We start from the raw sequence: 21,086 nt of genomic DNA, 5'->3' as shown, positions 1-21,086 counted from the left end.
CTGGTTACACCAGCCCACAGGGGATTATTGTGTCCGTCCGTCCGTCGTGCAGGGAGGGGCTGGGTGGGGAGGGTGGGGCTGGGTGGGGGGTGGGAGGGGTGGGGCTGGGTGGGGAGTGTGGGGCTGGGTGGGAGGGGTGGGGCTGGGTGGGGCGGGGCTAGGTGGAGTGGGTAGGGAGGGGTGGGGCTGGGTGGGGAGGGTGGGGAGGGGCTGGGTGGGGAGGGGCTGGTCACCCCGTGGTGCCCTTATAAAACTCAACGTTTAACCTACTCACGCCGGCTTGTGCCCGCCCTCACAGTCGGGCATATTTGCGGAATACACCACGCCGCCGTTGACCCTGGCCATTGACCGAGCAACCCAACGTTCCTTACCAGCTCCCTCCGCAGCAGGACAATGTGTTTGCGTACATATTTGTTCGTGTTAAAATGTAAAATGCAAACTTACTGTGCAAGAGTTAGGGGGCGGTGGGAATTGATATCGCGATAATAGTGGAATATGTAAGTTTTTCTTTGTATCGTATTGGTACGCGATACAAGAGGCGCAGTTTCACAACTCGGCAAACACCCCCCCCCCCTACCCAGCCCGCACTTGGTTTGCTCCGGTGACGTCGCCCCCCCCCCCACCCGCTGTCTTTGGACTGCGCCACTTTGACAGGCGGGGGACGTGCGAAGTGGGTAGGAAGCTTCCGCTGCTGCCGTGTCTGTTAACCGGTTCGACGGACCTCGTGGGTCTTGCAACAATTGCTGATATCACGCCCGCTCGCTCGCCTGCCCGCGTGTGTGTCCTCTTGTTCTGTCTGCCTTGTGGTCTTCGTGCCACGAGTTCGATTACCGCCCACGGCTATAAACCATCGGTGCCTGGGCTGGAGATTGAGCGTGCCGTTAGTAGGCCCCGTTCAGCACCAGCTCAATTCGCAGCTGCCAGCGTGGTGAAGTATAGTCAAATAAGGTCAAGTAAGGTCAAATAATCTACTGGGTCGACGAGACGTGTAGGGGGGATGAGGCCTTAATTCATCCAGCAGTGGATTGACGAATGACGGGTAAAACTGCATTGACTTGTCGTGGTTGAAGTGCACGTGGAGCGGTGGCGCAATGGTTAGCGCATTGCAAGCACGAACGGGGCGAATTCAATTTATCCGAACCGGTCCTGGCCTTGATGATGGAACCCCGCGTGATCATTCCGCTCCCCCCACCCCCATGTCCACCCCAATACATTAACTCGCACAGACCAGCGTGGTGAAGTATGGTCAATCTCTAAGCATTGTGTGGGGACTGTGAGTGACCTCTTAAGGGCGCGCAGCCTCGTTTAAGCGGATTCTCAGATGTATTTGATTTGTTTTAACGAGATACCACAGCGCGTCAACCCATAGGTGTTGTTACCCCCTATTCTTGTGCAGGAAAAGTGAGTTTTCAAGTCCATACGGCGCACAGCCGTTTCAATACGGGCACAAAATGTCTTTGTGTTTCTCTCCCTTGTGATGGGACTTTGCGGGATGAACGTTGAGATTCATAAGGGGCCACGGGGTGGCCAATAACGTCTGAATTGGTCTGTAATAAGGTAGGGCAATGATAAGGGTATGCAGATACCATGTGTTCAAATTGGGATTCGTGTATGCATGAAAGGCTCTCGTTTTAAATTTCGATTTAAAGCTTTCGTGACTGCAGGGATTCATCTTCTTGGTTCTTTCGGTAAATACACGTAGAAGGGAAATAATAAAATAAAACAAAATTATCACGACGTTTCGGCCACAACGCAAGCAGCCGTCCTCAGGTGAAGAACAGGTCTGTCGGAAAGACAGCGTCTTCAGACAGACCTGTTCGTCGTGAGAATTGTATTTTATTATGTTTTATTTTTATTATTTCCCTTCTACGTGACTTTACCGAAAGAACCAAGAATATGAATCCCTGCAGTCACGAAAGCTTTAAATCGAAAGGTGACGACGTTTCGGCCACAACGCAAGCAGCCATCCTCAGGTGAAGAACAGGGCTGTCGGAAAGACAGCGTCCGAATCTACTGCTGGATGAGGGCCCTCCACACCACCGTTGCGAGCGCTATGTTGGACCATACTTCACCACACTCACCCGATGTGGCTCTGTGAAGGTGGCGAGCGTGCAGGTGGGAACATAGAACAGTGCAGTACAATGTATTGCTCTCCTCGGCAGCCTATAATAACAACAACCCGCCCTTTGCACGGCAGTAACGAAATCTCTAAGCACTGACCAGGCTCCTTATATATACACACCTGCTTAGCTTCCGAGATGGAGTACATAGCGAGTTCTTTTGATCCTAAGGCATACAAGATGTATGATGATGCCGGCGGTGCTAAACATGTACAAATAGACGCGTCATTACGTCTGAGCAGTGTATGGTTTTTTTTTATCTCTCAACAATAAGCCGACAGCATTGCCTCCTGTCCCCAACGCAACCTCCCGTGTCACTGGCCCCATCTATCCTGGCACCTTAACTCTGCTGAGATAATAACACAACAACAACAACATCAACAACAAATATGCAACAGTGGCCTCCATATCCACGCGTCGTTAGCGAATGGTTCAGTGTGGGGCTTGTTGCTGTCAGATTTCTAGCGTGAGAAATTTTTCATAATAAACGTTTTTGGGTTAGCAAAAAAGTATCACGTTGACAAAAGACAGATAATTCACTACTTTAGCCCACCGGTGTGTTAAAGAGTGAATCCACAACATTTACCATTTTTGAGAACGACGTTTCGCTGGTAATTACATCCAACATCATCGGGCAATTCGCCAAAATGGTGAAGCCCTCACTTGAAAAAATTTGATGACCGGTCTTAATCGCAGATAATGGCTGCAAGTCGCCAAAGTTGATAGTGGGCTGCATCGCTTTGTCAATGCTGCTAATCTGGCCCAGTGAGTAACATTGCAGTACAGTTTGGGTTTGCGTAGTGTACAGACACGACTGCATCTCCACAAGAGGGTTTCTTGGGTTAGACCGTGTCAATATAAATGTGTCGTTAAACCCACCACCACCCGACACAGCCAACTAGTAAGGTTTGTCACGTGAGCAAAACATGACAATTTGTTACGAGTTCAGCACGCTGAGAGTGAACCCACAACATTTACAACACTGGTCAACAAAACAAAATAATAAATTTCTGGCCTGGACTTTTGCAGCTGTTTTAGACTAATTTCAGGGTGCTGATTCCAAATCTGATCTCAGATTTGCTCTATCACATCATTTTTATGCTATCGGCATACCCCATTTTCAAGTCTTCATCATCATCTGGAAGACCGCGTCTCTACCCTCGTCTTCAGCGTTGTGGGTCAGGCAGCATGTTGCCGTCCTGACCAGATTGTAGTATTATTCCCTGTACCCGCGATGGCTCTAATATAGTGTCTCTAAAGTGCATCACTACACGTGCAGAAAGCTCAACCTGGGAGAGGGGGAGGGGAGTGGTGGTCACGGCAAAAAAAAATGTGTTGCGCATTTAAGAATCCAATATTCATGAAAGCCGCAACGTGATAACGCGAATGGGATCCGTGTGCGACCAGGTGCGTGGAGGTGAATGCCGAAAGTAAATGAAAGCATGAATAATCCATTCCCTCCATGGGTAGAGCACTTGACATTGCAGAATGTGCTATCAGCTGACTGGCATGCAACTTTAATCGCCTGCTTTTATATTCATCACGTTCTCCGTTACATCAGTTGAACAATAATAATAATTTGTAGGTTTGACAGACATTCTCGTCTTTACGTATTGCGCTTTGTGAATGCACAATCGTAGGAGTACAAAAGAATATACAGTGGTACCCCGAGAGATCGAACTTAATTCGTTCCAGAAGGCCATTCGAACACCGATTTGTTCGAACACCGAATTAATTTTCCCCATAAGAATTAATGTAAATGACATTAATTGGTTCCAGGCACAAGAAATCTCATTATAAAGCATTTTTACACAAAGTTTTACAGTAATTACATGCATAAAATCATTTTAAAGAAACAAAAAATAAATTGAATAAATATATGGAATAAATGAAATAAATGAACATTGAACTTAATTTTACCTGCAGTAAGGAGAGTTGATGGCTTGAGTGGAAGGTGGTGAGGAGGAGGAGATGGTGGTGGTGTTATTGTTTGGAAGGGAAGTCCCCTTCCATAATAACGTCGGGTAACTGCCCTTCTGGGGTTCTTTCTCGTTTGTGCCTCTTTTCTGCCACTGACTGAGTCACTTGAGCTCTTTCTGACTAAAAACGTATCTAAAGAGGTTATCACACGGTAAAACCTTTGGACAAGCGTCTTGCACGCTGGCCATACGCGTCTCAGCCGTACAGGTTCTTTCAAGTCGCGATTGCCCGTTCGACTTCCGAATTTCGTTCGGATAAAAAAAATATTCGGAAATATCGTTCGAACACCGGTTTGTTCGAGTTCTGGTGCGTTCGATCTCCGAGGTTCTACTGTACATTCAAACTCCTTTTGCCTGATGTTCATCGTGATCTGCACCCTGAAATGTAACGAAAGACCTTGCTCTTCTAACAATTATCATCTTTTCACCTCGGAATGTGCCATAACAGTATTTGCTCGCTCTCGAAGGGAGAGAACGACTCGGGAGGCGTGAGGAGGAACCACAGACGTGCGGGGAAGACAGCAGCCACGCGGTGAGCCGGTGTGAGGGGGCAACACCCTATCTCGTACAGATGGAACAGACCGAGTCCACATTATTGCTTTACCGCCTTCTCCCGGCAAGCCAGAGCATGTATACCTAATCGACGCCCATGTTGAAGACAGTTTTGTACGTACAGTAATCCCTCGCCACTTCGCGGTTCAAGTTTCGCGGCCTCAGTGCATCGCGGATTTTTCGAACTGATTTAAAGGCCTCATTATACCTGTGCAGTAACACCATCATCATCATTCATCATCACATTCATCGAACTGCACAGGTCTGTCATCGTCGTCATTGCCATCGTCATTATCGTCGTCGTCGTCATTACTGGAGTCAAGTCTCAAGATACTACTGTGATTGGTGAGTGTAGAATACCATAATACGTATCGTATGAGAGAGAGAGAGTGAATGTATAATATTAAGGTTTTATAATTAAATAGATTTAAGTAAAATATATATATAAAGTATAAATATACATATTTTAAACATTCTGGTACCCACACACACATATACGGAAATTCCTAGGGGGCCAATCCTACTTCGCGGATTTTCACCTATCACGAGGGGTTCCGGTCCCCATTAATCGCGATAAACGAGGGATCACTGTACATACGCATGCGTGTTGAACTTCTTCAACAGCATACGTAGCCAACCGTGCTAATCGGAGTTGCACAACATTAGTGTGTGATTCTCATCAGCTCTCGGCTCCTTCAAAGTGCTCGATTGCAGGCCACGTGCAGCACAGCCACGAGCACCCAAACAATCTGCGCGTCCGTTCGCATTATCCACATTTCCCACGAGAGTTTGCGCCGATCCAAATTCATTCTAGATTTGAAGCTTTCGTGACTGCAAGGATTCATATTCTTAGGTTTTATTTTTATTTAACTTTTATTAATTTAAAAAAAAAATTACCTACATGACTTTACCGAAAAAAACCTAAGAATATGGATCCAAATTCAGCCCGATGCAGGCCTCTGGAATTGCAATCATTCCTCTTAATATCCACGCGATGCACGGATAAAGAGGGTAAGCCTCATGCCGGTGGTGAAACATTCGTCGTCATTTATTGGGGGTCCAATATTTGACGAGATGGAGCATATTGCTTGGGTACGTCATGGTGAGCAGGGAAGTTTGGACAAGAGTAATAACGTAGCGGCTAGCTTAAGGAACCGAACGCGTCCGAGAGCACGTCCGCCGGGGAGACGGAGCGATGGAATGGGTTGGTGTGCGGATTGCTACGCGGGCGCTGTCAACATCGGCGGGATCGTGAGATGTGGCTGCGGCGACGGCTTGGGGGGGAGGAGGCCTGCATCCAGCAGTGGATTGACCATGGCTGAGGATGAGCACAGCGAGGATCAATCAGACTTCTTGGTTCTTTCGGTAAAGTCACGGAGAAGGTAAATAATAAAATAATAAAAATAAAACATAATCAAATAAATATTTTATTATGCTTTATTTTTATAATAAAATAAAAAAATTATTATGTTTTATTTTATTTTATTATTTCCCTTCTACGCGACTTTACCGAAAGGACCAAGAAGATGAATCCCTGCAGTCACGAAAGCTTTAAATCGAAAGATCAATCAGACGTCGATATTTTCGGTGACTTGGTCGCGGTATTTGGCTTCACGTGGTCTCAGACAATCATATGTACGTCATACCGAAGTTCTTGTTATTTTTACGATATTTTTTTATTGATCAGGTCAAGCCCACTGAGCTATTAGCGCTTTTTTCAGAATCTCAACGAAGCGGCTTATCACGTGCAAATATATAGCAGCAAAATAATTCGTGGCAGGCAAAAACCGGAAGAGCCGGAGAAAAATCTATGCGACCACGGGGAGAGCATGCAAACTCCAAATATACAGCAGGCGTCGGGGTCGTGATCGAATCCACGACCTCCTGCATACCAGACGAGGGCGATAACATCTCCCCCACCCATGACGCGCGCTGTCCCGATGTGAGTGGCTCTGACGTGACACGTTTAAGAGGACCACTGATACTTCCTGTGACTTTGAAAATGAATCCAGTAAAACATTTAAATCGATGAAGGCTCTTCTATCTTTAGAGCACCGTTCACAATATGGATCCGAAAGTTTTAACAGCGGCCATTAGGATATGCGGGGCCGAATAGATTTTGCGCTAGCCTTAACGTTCATGGAACAAAAGTTTATTTTTCTCCGTGTACAAGTACGGGAGCGATCACGAGGCTTTTATTTAGCCCAGGTACAGGCTCACATCGATTGTTTGGGAATATCTGTTATTATACTCACCACCCTCACCTTTCCGTCTCACCTCGCGGATAGCAATTGTGTTCAAATGTATTTCTACCCAGTTCCACAAGTTTTGATTTGGTCCACAGAGTCCGTGCGTTGTGAGCAGCGAAGGTAAATTATATTCTTACTCAAGAGATTATTGCTCGGTAAACTTCTTCTTTTACTCTTATAGTATGTTTAGTCATAACTAGCGGTGTTTTTTTATAATTGTTAATCATTTCAACTGGTATCGCACCGCAGTTGCCGCACACAGTGTTCACTCATCGCTCTCGTAGAGAGAGGGCAACTCAGAGGCGCCATGAGGAAGAACCACGGACGAGCGGAGAGGCAGCAACCAGGCATTGAGCCGGTTGCAAATTCCCCTCCAAGCTCTGCGGTCCTCCATATGTGAAGGTGTTATCGGCCAATTAACCCTTTCCCGTTACGAGATGTCTGCAAGTTGCAGCAGGGTGGGTGTCCCGTTCACCCCTGAATCTTTTAACGTGCAAGTGGTTCAGCATTTGTTTAGAGAGGTGTAGCGCCATTATTTTTAATGACATTGTACTCACCGCAGAGAACCGTAGCGACATGACCACACTCTGTGACAGCTGATGCCACGTTGTGCCACGTCCCTCCCGCAAGGCCTTGTGGGAGCCCGAAGACGTACCGATAAAGATATTTTAGTTTTTCTTTACTTGTGGGAGGAAGCAAGAGCACCCGGAAAAGAAACCCACACGACGACCCACCTGCGGGGAAGGGAGTTTCACGGCGCTAGTGCGGCAATCCACCAACCCTCGGTGCCTTCAAATGCCGGATTACAGGCAACCACGTGCAGGATAGCCACCACTTGTTAAGGAGTCCATTCGCATATAGCTCGTGTGGCATATGTCAGAATTCCGCCGTGGCTGGCTGCTCCTGCCCTTCCTGGGTTTTCGCAAAAACTCCCCGTGCTGCAGAAGAATGATCTGCTTGCATGGCGCACAAGCAACAGCAGCAGCAGCAGCAGCCCATTAATCCGAAGAGGCGATTAACTCAATTAAAAGCCAATTAACGGTGAGCGTAGCCACTCTTAAGCGTGACATGTAATTAATGTCAAGTAATGGCTGGATTATGCCATCCATTGGGAGGGGTCCTGTGTTCCTTCACATCACATCGCACCAGACGCTGCTCGCTGATACTCACTGCGAGCAACGCTTTTGCTGTAACAGTGCACTGATGCATTTAATCGGCGATGCGCCTGTTCACCAATGCGTTCACCGATGCACCTGTTCACCGATGCGCCTGTTCGCCGATGCGTTCACCGATGCACCTGTTCACCGATGCACCTGTTCACTGATGCATTCACCGATGCACCTGTTCACCGATGCACCTGTTCACTGATGCATTCACCGATGCACCTGTTCACTGATGCACCTGTTCACCGATGCATCTGTTCACCGACGCATCTGCTCGTCGATTAATTGAAACGCTTGGACTCGTGGCCCTCGCGTTCATAAGAATCGGTTTGTGTACGGAAAATTATGAATTGGTTCGTGTCACCCCAGCAAGCCGTTCCAGATGCTTCCATTCAGAATTGCTGGATGAAGGCCTCCCCCGTGCCAAGTCAGCCACTGGTTTCATTTGACCATACTTCACCATTCTGCTCAACAACCAAGAAAAAAGCAATTGGGTGTCTGGGGGGCTTATACCCAGTCGTAATGATCATCTGTCTCTCTGTACACTAATAGTAGAATACATATTTATTCAATCCCAGGTCTTTCTGTCTTAAAAATAGACATCCACACTCATACACATGCGGTGCTCCGCTGCTATTTTTAAAATCACAATGCCGTAATTTACTCGGTGGGTGGGTGCGTGGGTGGACAGCCGACACCACCCCAGCCTTTATAGAGGTACTCGCTAATTGCGCTACCCCTCACAGTCCACAATGGTAAATTATGTTTTGTATTTGGTGTATGTGGGTGTGTGTATCTTAATAGGCGAGCGGTAGTGTAATGGTTAGCGCGCTACGCTACGAACCCGGCAACCCGAGTTCGATTCTTGCTCATAGCCAACACCAGTGACGATTATCTGAACCGGTCCCAAACCTCCCCTAGATCGACTCTTCTTCGAATGACTACCTGGTGTGGTGTACACATCGACCCCTGGGGAGACAAAGGCGACCGGGCGTGGTGTTGGCCACCAACACCCTCGTGTGCCGTGCCGGCCTTCATGAGTGCTCGTTAGCAGCACTTGCCCCTACGCGCATCTCACTCGGTTCTTTGTCTGGCCGTCTTACTGCGTGTGCGTACATCGTATCTTGCAAGTCCCACCTATTACATTATTTGCTACGGGGAATTTGTTTTTGCTTCAAACGTTTTCACTAAACTGCGTGAAACAAGGAATCTCTGTTTTCTTGCATACCGGTACTTTCTAAGCACCTGTGCAGGCCAGAGGCAATCAGGAGAGCCACATACGGAACGACATTTTCCCTGAACATTTTTTCTTATTCATTGAGTTTTTTTCCACTCCCCTCTCTCTGCCCGTGCTGGAAAAGTGGGTCGCCAACAAAGACTGCAGATCACTCCGGGCTACCCGCGACGCCGGGATGCCGTGACCTGATCATAAACAATGGCGCTGCTCGATAACTTACAAGGCGCACGCCAAAGTTACACACGCTCATTGCGTGTACGTGTGTATGTCGAATTTCTTTCGCACCATACGTAGCCGACCGTGCTAATCGGAGGTGCAGGGAAGGCCAGCAAACTGAACACAAAAATCAGTTCTAAAGAAATTCGTTTTTAATCTAGATTCTTTAAAAGTGCATAGCTCCAGTGGCTATCTAATATTAGAAGGAAGAGTGTTCATATTCTTGGTTCTTTCGGTAAAGTCACTTATAGAATAAAATATTAATATTATTTTATTATTTCCCTTCTACGTGACTTTACCGAAAGAACCAAGAATATATATTGTTATTAGTGGTGAATTCTGTATGTAGTATGTGATGGACGCAACAGTTGCACTCGAGGAATAAACCAAACCACCCCTGCACACGGACCAGGGTGACGGGGTGGGAGCTGGGAGGCCCCTGGCGTTCACCGGCAGAGTTGCACCCTGGGAATAACGCAGGGTCACAAGAAGGCTCACGTGGAGAGGGGAGCTCTCCAAAGCAGACGCGGAGCAGGTTGTTGTTGAGACTGACAGCAAGGAGTGGAGATTGCTGCTGCGATGGGCGACTGTTCAAGCGATCGATTACTACACCGAACCGATAATTGGTTCGCCGCGTTGGCGAGATGTTAAATCCCTCGCCTGATATGCAGGAGGTCGTGGGTTCGATCCCGGCCCTGGCGATGTCTGCTGTACATTTGGAGTCTGCACGTCTCTCTCTCTCCCCGTGGTCGCGTGGATTTTTCTCCGGGCCCTCCCGTTTTTCCCTCCGCATGTAGAAACATGCATTTAGAGTATTTGGCTGCTTAAATGTCCACAGTGATAAGCCACTTCGTTGAGCTATCATCTGTGGCCAGGTCGCTTCTGAAAAAGAGCTACATAGCTCATTGGGCCTCACCTGGTAAAATAAAAATAGAATCGATTGCCCGACCGATCGGATCACACGAAAAATTGCTGGGGGTGTAAACAAAAGTCTCACCTGTGTTCCCGCGTGTGTCGCTGGACGGTAGGTGGTGGGCGTGGGGCTGTGGGGACCGTCATCGGCATCATCGGCCATCAACAGTCATCATCAGCCACCGTCACCCACTGGGTATAGTTTGAAGGGGGTTTCCTGCCTTCGGAAAAGGGGATGTGGGATTCAGCCTCCACACTTTTAGGGGAAGGGGGGTGGGGGGCATGAGTGATCGACCAAGTCGTCGATTAATCGTCCCCGCCTCTAGTTGGGATACAAGGCAGGGAGCCGAAAATTGTCATAATGCATCGAGGGTTGTTGCGTGCTTATGGACGGACGTACAAATTCGCGCGATCATTATTACGCAACGGGGCGCTGAGAACCGAGATAATACGGCAGGTAGTTGAGGCAGCGGTGTGTGCGCGCGTGCATGTGCCGTGCTCTTTTTGTACAAACACACACACAGAGCACTTCCCATCGGTAAACACCGATCAGGGGTTCGCGCGAACTGAGATTTATACACGAGCGGAACGGGCGGACAGATTGGCAACCGCGGAGCTTTTGGGGCGTCGGTCGGCTTTTGGGGAAGAAGAAAAATAAATCAATCCCAAGGCAGCACGGAGCGAGGGTCGGGGGAGGCTCACGTAAACGCGTGACCTCCCCCGGTGACGAGAGAGCGAAGTGAACTGCGCTGAGCTAAAAAAACAATTGGGGGGGGGGGGGCGTGGGGGGACACGGTGGCGGCGAGGCAATCTCGGCCGCGTGCCCCCTCCCCGCCCCCCCCCGGTGTTTACAAGAGCCAGATTTGTGCCACCGAGTGAAGCTGCCTTAGGCAACCCCTCCAGCGGCGCTGGTCCGAGAGGGGGGGGTGGAGATTTTGAATCGCCCCGCCTGGACGTGAGGGTGGATTAGGCCGCCGATTGCCTCCGCGCGAAGTTGGCTAGGGAGACGCCCGATTTTTTATTTTATTTATTCCTGCCGGGCAGTGAAGTTCGCAGTAGGTGTCGCGTTGTTCCGTGTTTGCACATCGGCGGTGCGTAGTCGTCGTCGTCGCCGTAGCGATTCTACGTGAATGTAGGTCGTTGTGGAAATGTGTACGATTAAGATGATGTCGTTGTCGTTGATTTTTGTTTCTCTTGTTAAAGCGGGTGTATAACTTGTAGCGGCTGTCCCGTGGCCGCCGAGGGTCTCCGCTGGCTGAGTTGCCGAGTGAAGCCCTTGGAGCTGCCTGGCTCAAAGGGCTTCTCTTTCTGAGTCTCGTCATCGACATTATTGTAATTTATTATTGTCATTGCACATTTATAATAATCAATATTATCAACACAAATTGTCATCATCATTACATCCTCTGCATTGTCATCATCGTCGTCATCATCGTCCTCATCATATTTATCAGTCACCACTGCCTCTCCGAGTCCGAAGACTGTTCCAGGATGGGGTGGACCCTGAGTTGATTCGACGCAAAGTGCCTGACGAGTTCGTTAATAACGTAGGTTTATCGTACAAATTCATCGTCACCTTTTAACTAATTGTAATATCTCGCACGGATAATTCCCGTGAGATGGTTCATCTCGTTTCGCAAGGACGTGCAGGGGAGCCGAGTGGAACGCACACGTGGCAAACCCCCGTAACGGCACGCATACAAACATTTTAAATTCTCTACGACGTATTCGGTGTGATCATACATTTACACAGAGTCTATGGGCAATGTTGAGTCGATGGGCAGTGTTGAGCCTGTGGGCAGTGTTGAGTCTGTGGACAGTGTTGAGTCTGTGGGCAGTGTTGAGTCTGTGGGCAGCGTTGAGTCTGTGGGTAGTGTTGAGTCTATGGGCAGTGTTGAGTCTATGGGCAGTGTTGAGTCTACGGGCAGTGTTGAGTCTATGGGTGGCAGTGTTGAGTCTATGGGCAGTGTTGAGTCTATGGGGCAGTGTTGAGTCTATGGGACAGTGTTGAGTCTATGGGCAGTGTTGAGTCTATGGGCAGTGTTGAGTATATGGGCAGTGTTGAGTCTGGGCAGTGTTGAGTCTATGGGCAGTGTTGAGTCTATGGGGCAGTGTTGAGTCTATGGGACAGTGTTGAGTCTATGGGCAGTGTTGAGTCTATGGGCAGTGTTGAGTATATGGGCAGTGTTGAGTCTGGGCAGTGTTGAGTCTATGTATGTGCATATATGGAACTTCTTTCGCACCGTACGTAGCCAACCATGCTAATCGGAGTGTTCGATCTGTCCGTGTGCCGCGCGCAGAGGGAAGCCTCCGAGCTTTTAGCGGTCGTCACCAGCCATGGCGAGCGGAGGCTCAGCTCCGCCAAACTTCTCCTGGGTGGAACCGGGCCGGCTGGCAGGCCTGGCCATGCCGTGCGACGCCTCGCACTACCGCTACTTGTACGATTGCGGCGTGCGTCACCTGGTGTCGCTCACGCACGGCAAGCCGCGTCACGCCGACACGTGCCCGGGCATCCGCCTGCACGCCATCAAGATCGAGGACTTCCAGCCGCCGTTGCCGGAGCAAATCGAGCGTTTCCTCGACATCGTGAGCGACGCCGGCGCCAAAGGAGAGGTTGTCTAGCAAGGGGGGGTGGGGGGGTGGGGGGGGAGGAAGTTTTTCACAATTTTCCGTTCTTCCCTCGTTTATCTATTTAGCGAATGCTTTTGCACGTCACTTTTACGCAGTTAGAGCACCGTTCATTATACAGGTGAAGTGCTCACAAGTGATGCCATCACATCTAGCAATCTATTTAAGGAACGAAACAGCAGGATTTCTTCACAAATCTGGCTGTCGCCTTATGAAGCTGGTTGTAATTACTGGCGAAACGTCGTACTCAGATTGTAAATGTTGTGGCTTGGCTCTCCAACACACCGGTGTGCTGTACTAGTAACGAATTGCCACGTTCTCCAACTCCAAAAAAACCTGTATTATGGAAGTCTTATCTGATCAACATTAAAACATTTTAATAATTTGAAATGAAAATGTTACCGTTTTTGATCAATGGCGTTCAAGGAACTGCTTCTAAATTGCAAATATTTTCCTCGCGGCATTGAATTGGTGTGCTCAATATGTTTTAATTCAAATAAAATTTTATTTAAAAAATAATAACAGCAGCCTGGCTGGCCACGATTTGGCATATTCTGTTGACAAACCTTACTAATTGGCTGTGTCGGGTGATTGCAGGTTTAACGACACATTTATATATTTACATATCATTGTTCATTTCACGCATCTTCATATTCATCACGCGCTGCCATCCTTATCATCAACTCATCTCATCGTCGCACTGGTTTGCTGTACCATTGCCTTGGTTGAGGCGCTATATCAATTACATGAAGATAAGATAAGATTTTTTAACGATTTCGGGTTATTTCCTTATCGTTTACATCACACGCTTTGGGCGGCAGATTTGTGCCAGAAATGCACCGCGTCTTGAAGCTAAAATAAAATTGACCCAGCATGACTATATTTATTTACGCTGTCTTCGGGCTCAGCAAAAGCGACGTCACGCAGATGAGTATGCGGTGGTGCAAACTTCACCACCTGTGAAACAAAGGCGGCTAGGCATGTCGTCGGACACACCATCCACTCGTGCGCCATGCCTGCCGGCGTAGGTGCTCGCCGAGGTCCCTTGCCCCAGCGGCCTGCCGAAGGCTACGCTTGGGGATCTTTGTCTTTGTATCATATCTGTGCATGTGTGACCGTGTGTGCGTGTGTGCGTGCAGGCGGTGGCCGTGCACTGCATGCACGGGCACGGCCGCACGGGCACCATGCTCGCGTGCTTCTTGGTGCGCCAGCGGGCGCTGTCGGGGGTGGATGCCGTGGCCGAGATCCGCCGGCTCCGGCCGGGGTCCATCGAGACGCGCGAGCAGGAGATCGCCGTCACGCGCTTCTACCAGCGCCACAAGTGACGTGCGGTGTGTGGCGTGCGGTGTGTGACGTGCGGTGTGTGACGTGCGATGCGTGCGGTGTGTGGCGTGCAGTGTGTGACGTGCGGTGTGTGGCGTGCAGTGTGTGACGTGCGGTGTGTGGCGTGCGGTGCGTGACGTGCGGTGTGTGGCGTGCGGTGTGTGGCGTTGCACCGCGGGCATTGTTAAACACTCCGCTCGTATCATGAGCATACGAATCGACGTGCGGTCGGGACGTGTCGCTGCGCACTCACCACACTCGCCACACTCGCTGTACTAGCTGCACTCACTGCACTCACCGCACTCACCGCTCATGTCGTCGCTGCTGCTCCCGTTTTGAATTACGGTCTCGGCGTTTCGACAATACCACACAACCCGCCCCTTACTTTATGGACATCTGAGACAAAGCGCTTCATAGCTCATTGGATTCCTCCTCCAGTCGAGATAAAGATCCTGATTCTGAAGCCTCTTATACCTTGCAGACCGGACGTTGGGAACAGCTGGCCTTGAGCGAGCTGGAGAAGAGAGAGCGCCTTTAGACGGTGTGTTAGGCCTCCTCTTTCATAATGTCCAGACGTCTTCGAAGAGCTGGGAGCAAGCCACACTTGACCCCACTATACGCGACCCTTTCTATCTATTGAATGCGACGAACCGATTTATACCACTGGGTGGACAGAGGCAATGGGGGGGGGGGGGGGGGTTGGATTTTTGCGCCGTTATTTCAACCGCCACGCCAGGAGATGTCGTTGCAAACCTTTGAGCTTTTGGACGAACCCTCCAGCGTGCTGACCACAGCAACCACTGTGGCAGCTCGCGTGATCTCTCGGTAAAAAGGGCGAGTCGTATCTTTCGCTTATCGGTGGACGTCGCCATGTGTGCGTCAAACCGGTAACTGATTGAGATTTTTTGTTCACGCGATTGCCAGAAATGCAAAACAAACAAAAACAAAAGGATTTGTCAGACAGAGGCAGTGGGCAAGTGACGCAAATAGGCACGTGCCAGGAGATGGAATCGAACCGGCGACCTCTGGAGCACGCTGCTCACCGTTAAATTGGGGTCGACGTACGTACGTACGTAAGTTACGTAAGTTGAACCTCTTTCGATTTGAAGCTTTCGTGACTGCAGGAATCCATACTAGAATTAATAGATCTATACATTTTCTATCTACGTGACTTTGCCGAATGTAGCCAACCGTGTGCGCCAATCGGAGTGGGTAAGGGTTAAATTTCGATTTAAAGCTTTCGTAACTGCAGGAATTCATCTTCTTGGTTCTTTCAGTAAAGTCACGTAGAAGGGAAATAATAAAATAATAAAAATCAAACAATTGTATTTTATTATTGGTAAGGGTTAGTTCAATTTCTCTGCGTCCGCTAAAAGGGAAGACACTGCTCGCATGTCAACGAGAAAACCGTTTCGCTTGTCGACTTTGTTCAAACTTCCTGGGTGTCCCAGTGGTATCGTTGCGTGACGCCCAAATGCGGCTCCGGCCGATCGGCCCCGCCGCGTACGCCGACCGTCGCGAACGTGGCAACGGTAATATCTCAACACCCGCACGGGCTGCCCTTGGCATGGTTTGTGTGTCCAATTAAAAACCCTATTTGCTCCTGTCAAAAACTTTGAATTTTTCCGAAAAGTTGTCCGTCCTACTGGGACGACGGGGTATTTAAATTGTCTTCCTCTGCCTGTGGGTCACGCCACTCCCCCCACCACATCCAGAGGGGGGAGGGTGCAGGCTTTGTTTCAGTTTCATTGATTAGGTATAACCCTGTGAGCCATGCGGCTCTTGACTCGGGTCCAACCGCAACGAAACAAAACACATGAACAAGAAACATCTTAAAGTGACTGACTGCCCGCAACAGAAAAATCCTGGGACAAACAGCAAAGTCTTCCAGAAAAAATACCGTATTTCAACGCTGTGTGCAAAAATCCCAGTGGTATGCAAGTCAAACAATAACAACCATAAGACAATGTAGATTAAAGTTATGAGGCTAACTGTACTACAACAAACTAACATGGCTAAACCAAAACGCTTTCAAAATCACCAAAATAAAGCTATAAAAACATGGCATGGATACCGTGGCATGGATACTGTGCAGGATAAATGTTGAAAGTGTGTGTGTGTGTGTGGGGAGAGAATGTAGCTCCCAGGTGGTGACAAAGCTCGCAGATGCACAACGCGAAACGAATGCGTTATTATTGTAGCACCGCTATTATTGTTACAATAATAATAATGTAACATTGCTACAATATAATAATTATACACGATGCACCTTTACCGACACAAAGCTCTCGAGTACACATCACAAAACACATGGCTACCTACCGCTGCGTTGAGTGAAGGTGTGGACATTTGTGTTTCCTGAGTAACCACGGTGGTATTTTTGGGGGCTGCAGTGGAGGTGGATTAGGGTGAACCACCCCAGAAATTAAATCCTGTTTGTCGTTTAAATGACAGGCAGATTTGATGAAGTTGGAAAAAAATAACGCCCCATTTATTGTTCAACACGTGTTTTTTGTTGCTGATGCGTTTCGCTTCGTAAGTTATCTAACCAAACCGGTGGAATGTTGAAAAGCGAGCGTGCAGTTTTTCCCGGTTTCGTACGACGTTTCGCTGGAGATTTCAGCCAGCATCATCAGGTCGTCGACAACGGCTGAGCTCTCGCGTGGACCCGATGGTGGTGGCTGTAATGATGCACTGCTATGTTTGTAATCTGCAGCGAATAGTCGGACAAACGTTGTGAGACAAAAATGATGCTTGCTTTTCGATCATGCTGCTGGCTTGCCAATGAACCAAATCAATTGGACATCTGTGAAAAAGACGTGTTTAGTTCATCGGATTCCTTCAGGATAAATCAATATTGTTATTCTGATATTTGCCCATGATGTGACAACTTGATTTGATTGCCGGGTGGTCGAGGGTTTACAGTAAAACAAAGAAATGGCATTATACACTACACGACGATCTAACATGAAATAAACTAATTGAGAATCATAATATTGGTTTTTAAAGTTTACTTTTAAAAATGTGTTTATATCATTGTGTTTGTTGGCAGTCACCTGAGTCTGGTTATCGCCCCACTGAGAGACCACTTTCCACAAAGTTCTTATCTTTAAAATCAAACCATTAGTTTGTTCGCCCACAAAAACAAACAGAGACACTAAATAGTATTCATTTGTCCAGAATGCTCACCGCGTTGCTATATTTGGCCAGTACCTGCAATGGCAATACTCTTATATAAGCGCACAACTTTATCTGCCTGTGATGAACGCTGCACATTCCGTCGTTTTCATGCAGGGGGCGCTGCAAACATACGTGCCCCCTGCATGAACGATGTCGGACGCGCAGGGACAGACGTTCGATTACGTTGGAATCGATCTGCAGACGGCGGTCTTCTCGCACGGCCAGCAGCTCCGTGTCGCCTTATCTCGATCCCGCAATCCCAAACAGATGAAAGTCCAAATCGAACCTAACCCCCAGCAAGGCCATCGACTTAACGACGAGAGAAAATTCACACGAAATGTCCTTTTCAATGAAGTCTTCCAGATGTAAAATTATATAAGCTTTTAATAAAGAAATACAATTATCTAATTCAAAACATAATACAATTCAAAGAAGTTTCATTTTAAAACTTCAAAACGGAGCATCGGGTGCTTGCGTGAATGCGTCGTTCGCGTGCAATTTCTTTCGTGACTCCTGGCCGACGGCCGTCAATGGTTGTGAGGGGACGCCACAGGTGCCCCCGAACAACCCCTCGTTATAAATAATGCATTTTACACCGTGGCATCTTCGCAGGTGCGACCACAGATCACAGCACGTGCAATAAGACCGCCACTATCTGCCTGCACCTTAACGACGCCATTCATAACGTCTCTTTATCAGCCCGCGGGCAGCCCGTTCGGTGACAGCGACGCGCCCCGTGTCTCTATTGCAGACGTCACCACGCAAAACGAACCCGTGCACGGTCGCAGCCAAAATAGATCCCGGTGTGATTGCATTACCGATTTAGATGCAAATGCTCATTTATATCTCTCATCTTGCGTGTAGGCGGCGGAGGCTTTTTTTTTGGTTCGTCGATGATTGATGCTCAAGAGCCGCCCGTTGCTTTGCGGGGTGAAGGCACAGCGCCGGTGAGACCGCGCGCGCTCACGCCGACCGGTGAGCGGAAGGCGCCTCCGCTGCAGAGTGGACCTCTGGATACTCCTCCTCTCTCTCGATATCTCTCTCGAGACCAGGGGGTCGACAAACCTGCAGCTCTCTCTCTTTTTTTAAGGGTTGCGCTGCGGCTCTTGAAATTTGGGCGATGCGTGGAAATGTTGGCATCGGCCGAGTGGGTCCGCAGGCCGGAAAAAAGTTTGAGAACCGCTTCTCTGGGGCTTCGCAGACGTTCTACTTATTTATTATCCAAGAGAGCCACCACTGAGCCGTGTCCAGAGCCTCAAGGACGTCGCACACGCTGCATTTTCTGTTTGCACTCAGTCACGTATTCACTTTAAGATGTTTTTTTTGTTCATGTTTTTGTTTGTTGCGGTTGCACCCGATTCAAGAGCCGAATGGCTCACAGGGCTATACCTAATAAATGAACTTGAACTTGAGTCACGTGCGACTCTTTTTCAGAAGGGTTCTTACTGCTGCCACATTGGGGTTTTTTTATTTTAATTTACGAGCTGCTGGATGGAGGCCTATCCCACGCAGGCATCGGTTGGCACGGTAACGATGGTTCTCTGTCCATACTTCACCGCGCTCGTCACTGCGGGTTTCTGCATGTTGGAGCTTTACTTAAAACTGATTTTTGTGTTTCGTTTGTTGTCCTTCCCCCAGCACCTCCAACTTGCGCGGTTGGCTACGTAACGGTGTCGAAATAAGTTATACATGCAAACATCATCATCGTTTTAATGTTCATCTAACCTGCGGGCACCTGTAATTCCCCGTGTCGAAGTTTAACATCCATACGTGCATTTTGTTTAACCGAGTGAGAGTTCTAAGGGGAGCAGGATGAGCAAACATTCTAATTTACAAAGGTCACTCGGCTCACCCGAAGTGACCAGAGCAGCAACAACAACAACTTGAAAAATAAATCTGAAACAACAAAACAATCTGTCTCATTAGCAATAGAACATCGCGCGAGCAGACATCACATTTTTAATTCCCGAGTGAAATATTAAACTCCAGGATGTGCAAATCGGCTGTGGCGGCTTTATCTTCAGCTTGATCACGGCAATAATTGCCAATCTAAACCACGGAAACGTTACACTTTAAGCAGATAGAGGCTGACTATATAGCTAATATGTCCTGGGATGACCCAGGGCCAGGCGAGCCAATGTATGCGAGGTTGATTTAACATCGGAAATAACAGCTGCCGATGTACGGTTTGTGCGTTTTATTTGTTCTTTCAAATTGTCTTCGTGCGGAATCAGCAAGTTGCGCGAGTCCCGTCAGCGATTCCACACACGTGGCGAGACATTCCTTCCGTAAGTCACGCTCAGTCCACTGCTGGGCGAAGGCCCAAACAAGCCGCTCGCTCACCTCTCACGATTCTTGCGACGTCAATAAAATCGACCTGGACCACCACCTGCACGTGAACCCATTGCATCGCTACGCCTCCAAAGGTGTGCGACTTCTCGAACGCATTCCATTCATTGGCTGCCACTCACGCTCTTAGTTTTTTTTTCTCATTATCCTCGACAAACGGCCATGGTCACAGTTAGTCGTGAAACACATTCCTGCGGAGGGAGCTGGTAGGAACGTTGGGTTGCTCGGTCAATGGCCAGGGTCAACGGCGGCGTGGTGTATTCCGCAAATATGTCCGACTGTGAGGGCGGGCACAAGCCGGCGTGAATAGGTTAAACGTTGAGTTTTATAAGGGCACCACGGGGTGACCAGCCCCTCCCCACCCAGCCCCACCCCTCCAACCCCCCACCCAACCCCACCCCACCTCAGCCCCTCCCCACCCTCCCTTCCCACCCATACCCTCCCTGCACGACGGACACAATAATCCCCTGTGGGCTGGTGTAACCAGGAGGTTCCTACCAGTATTATTCCTGCCATAGCTTCACTTTCTTTTTCTCAACAGCTTGAACAATGATGTCATTCTTAACCCGCGCGCGCGTTTCGCCAATCCACGCGTTCCCCCTCTCCGCCTCTCAATGCCATTCCAAGCGGGGCATCGCTCCGAAGCTATATTGCGAATGTTTAGGTTTTGTTCAAAATATCTTTAACCGGTTGGTTGGGGGGGGGGGGGTAACCATCGCGTGCGGTGCAGTGCCCTGCTGTATTTAATTACAATGGATTTTTTTTTGGGGTGGGGGGGGGGGTTCTCTGCATGGCATTCGAGGCAACCTCTAATTTGCAATGTTCCCGTGAGACGCACGCGCGCGCGCACGTGCCCGTTTGCCACTTAAAGTGTGGAGACCCTCCAAGGGAAAGTTACGTCCGAGTTCACCGTGGGGGGATTGGAGGGGTGGTTTGTGGTTCCTATCGTGGTTGCTAAGCGGTGCAGGCCCCAAAGGCACCAGAACCCCAATCGGGCAGCGAACAAACAACACGATTGAAGTTGTGATAAATAAGGAGGAAGGGGCCGTCCATAAATGACGTCACGCGATTTTGGACGATTTTTGACCCCCCCCCCCCCTCGTCACACGGCGTCACAAAAAGTCAGAACACCCCTCAAATATGACGTCACAAAGCTCTGCCCCCCCCCCAAAAATAAA

At 48.9% G+C, this 21,086-nt stretch overlaps 1 protein-coding gene across 5 annotated transcripts; it reads left to right on the top strand.

Annotated features, from left to right (window-relative positions):
* The first annotated feature begins 643 nt into the window (after window positions 1-643).
* Window positions 644-17,373, top strand: DUSP23 (dual specificity phosphatase 23). 5 transcript variants are annotated; one of them, XM_061569454.1, is made up of 5 exons: window positions 644-724; window positions 4,548-4,631; window positions 12,729-13,041; window positions 14,196-14,387; window positions 14,861-17,373. In XM_061569454.1, the coding sequence occupies exons 3-4, from the start codon at window positions 12,766-12,768 to the stop codon at window positions 14,379-14,381; spliced, it is 462 nt and encodes a 153-aa protein (XP_061425438.1). In that variant the 5' UTR covers window positions 644-724; window positions 4,548-4,631; window positions 12,729-12,765; the 3' UTR covers window positions 14,382-14,387; window positions 14,861-17,373. The 5 variants fall into 5 exon arrangements, with proteins under 5 accessions (XP_061425438.1, XP_061425434.1, XP_061425437.1 ...); XM_061569450.1 differs by having other exon boundaries at window positions 14,196-17,373; XM_061569453.1 differs by having other exon boundaries at window positions 652-670; window positions 14,196-17,373.
* Window positions 17,374-21,086: the final 3,713 nt, after the last annotated feature.

Source organism: Lethenteron reissneri, chromosome 43 (genome assembly GCF_015708825.2).
Source record: "Lethenteron reissneri isolate LAM-NWPU_2019-01 chromosome 43, ASM1570882v1, whole genome shotgun sequence".
Taxonomy (NCBI): domain Eukaryota; kingdom Metazoa; phylum Chordata; class Hyperoartia; order Petromyzontiformes; family Petromyzontidae; genus Lethenteron; species Lethenteron reissneri.
Note: the sequence above shows the minus strand (reverse complement) of the source record. Positions and strands in the feature narration are given on the sequence as shown.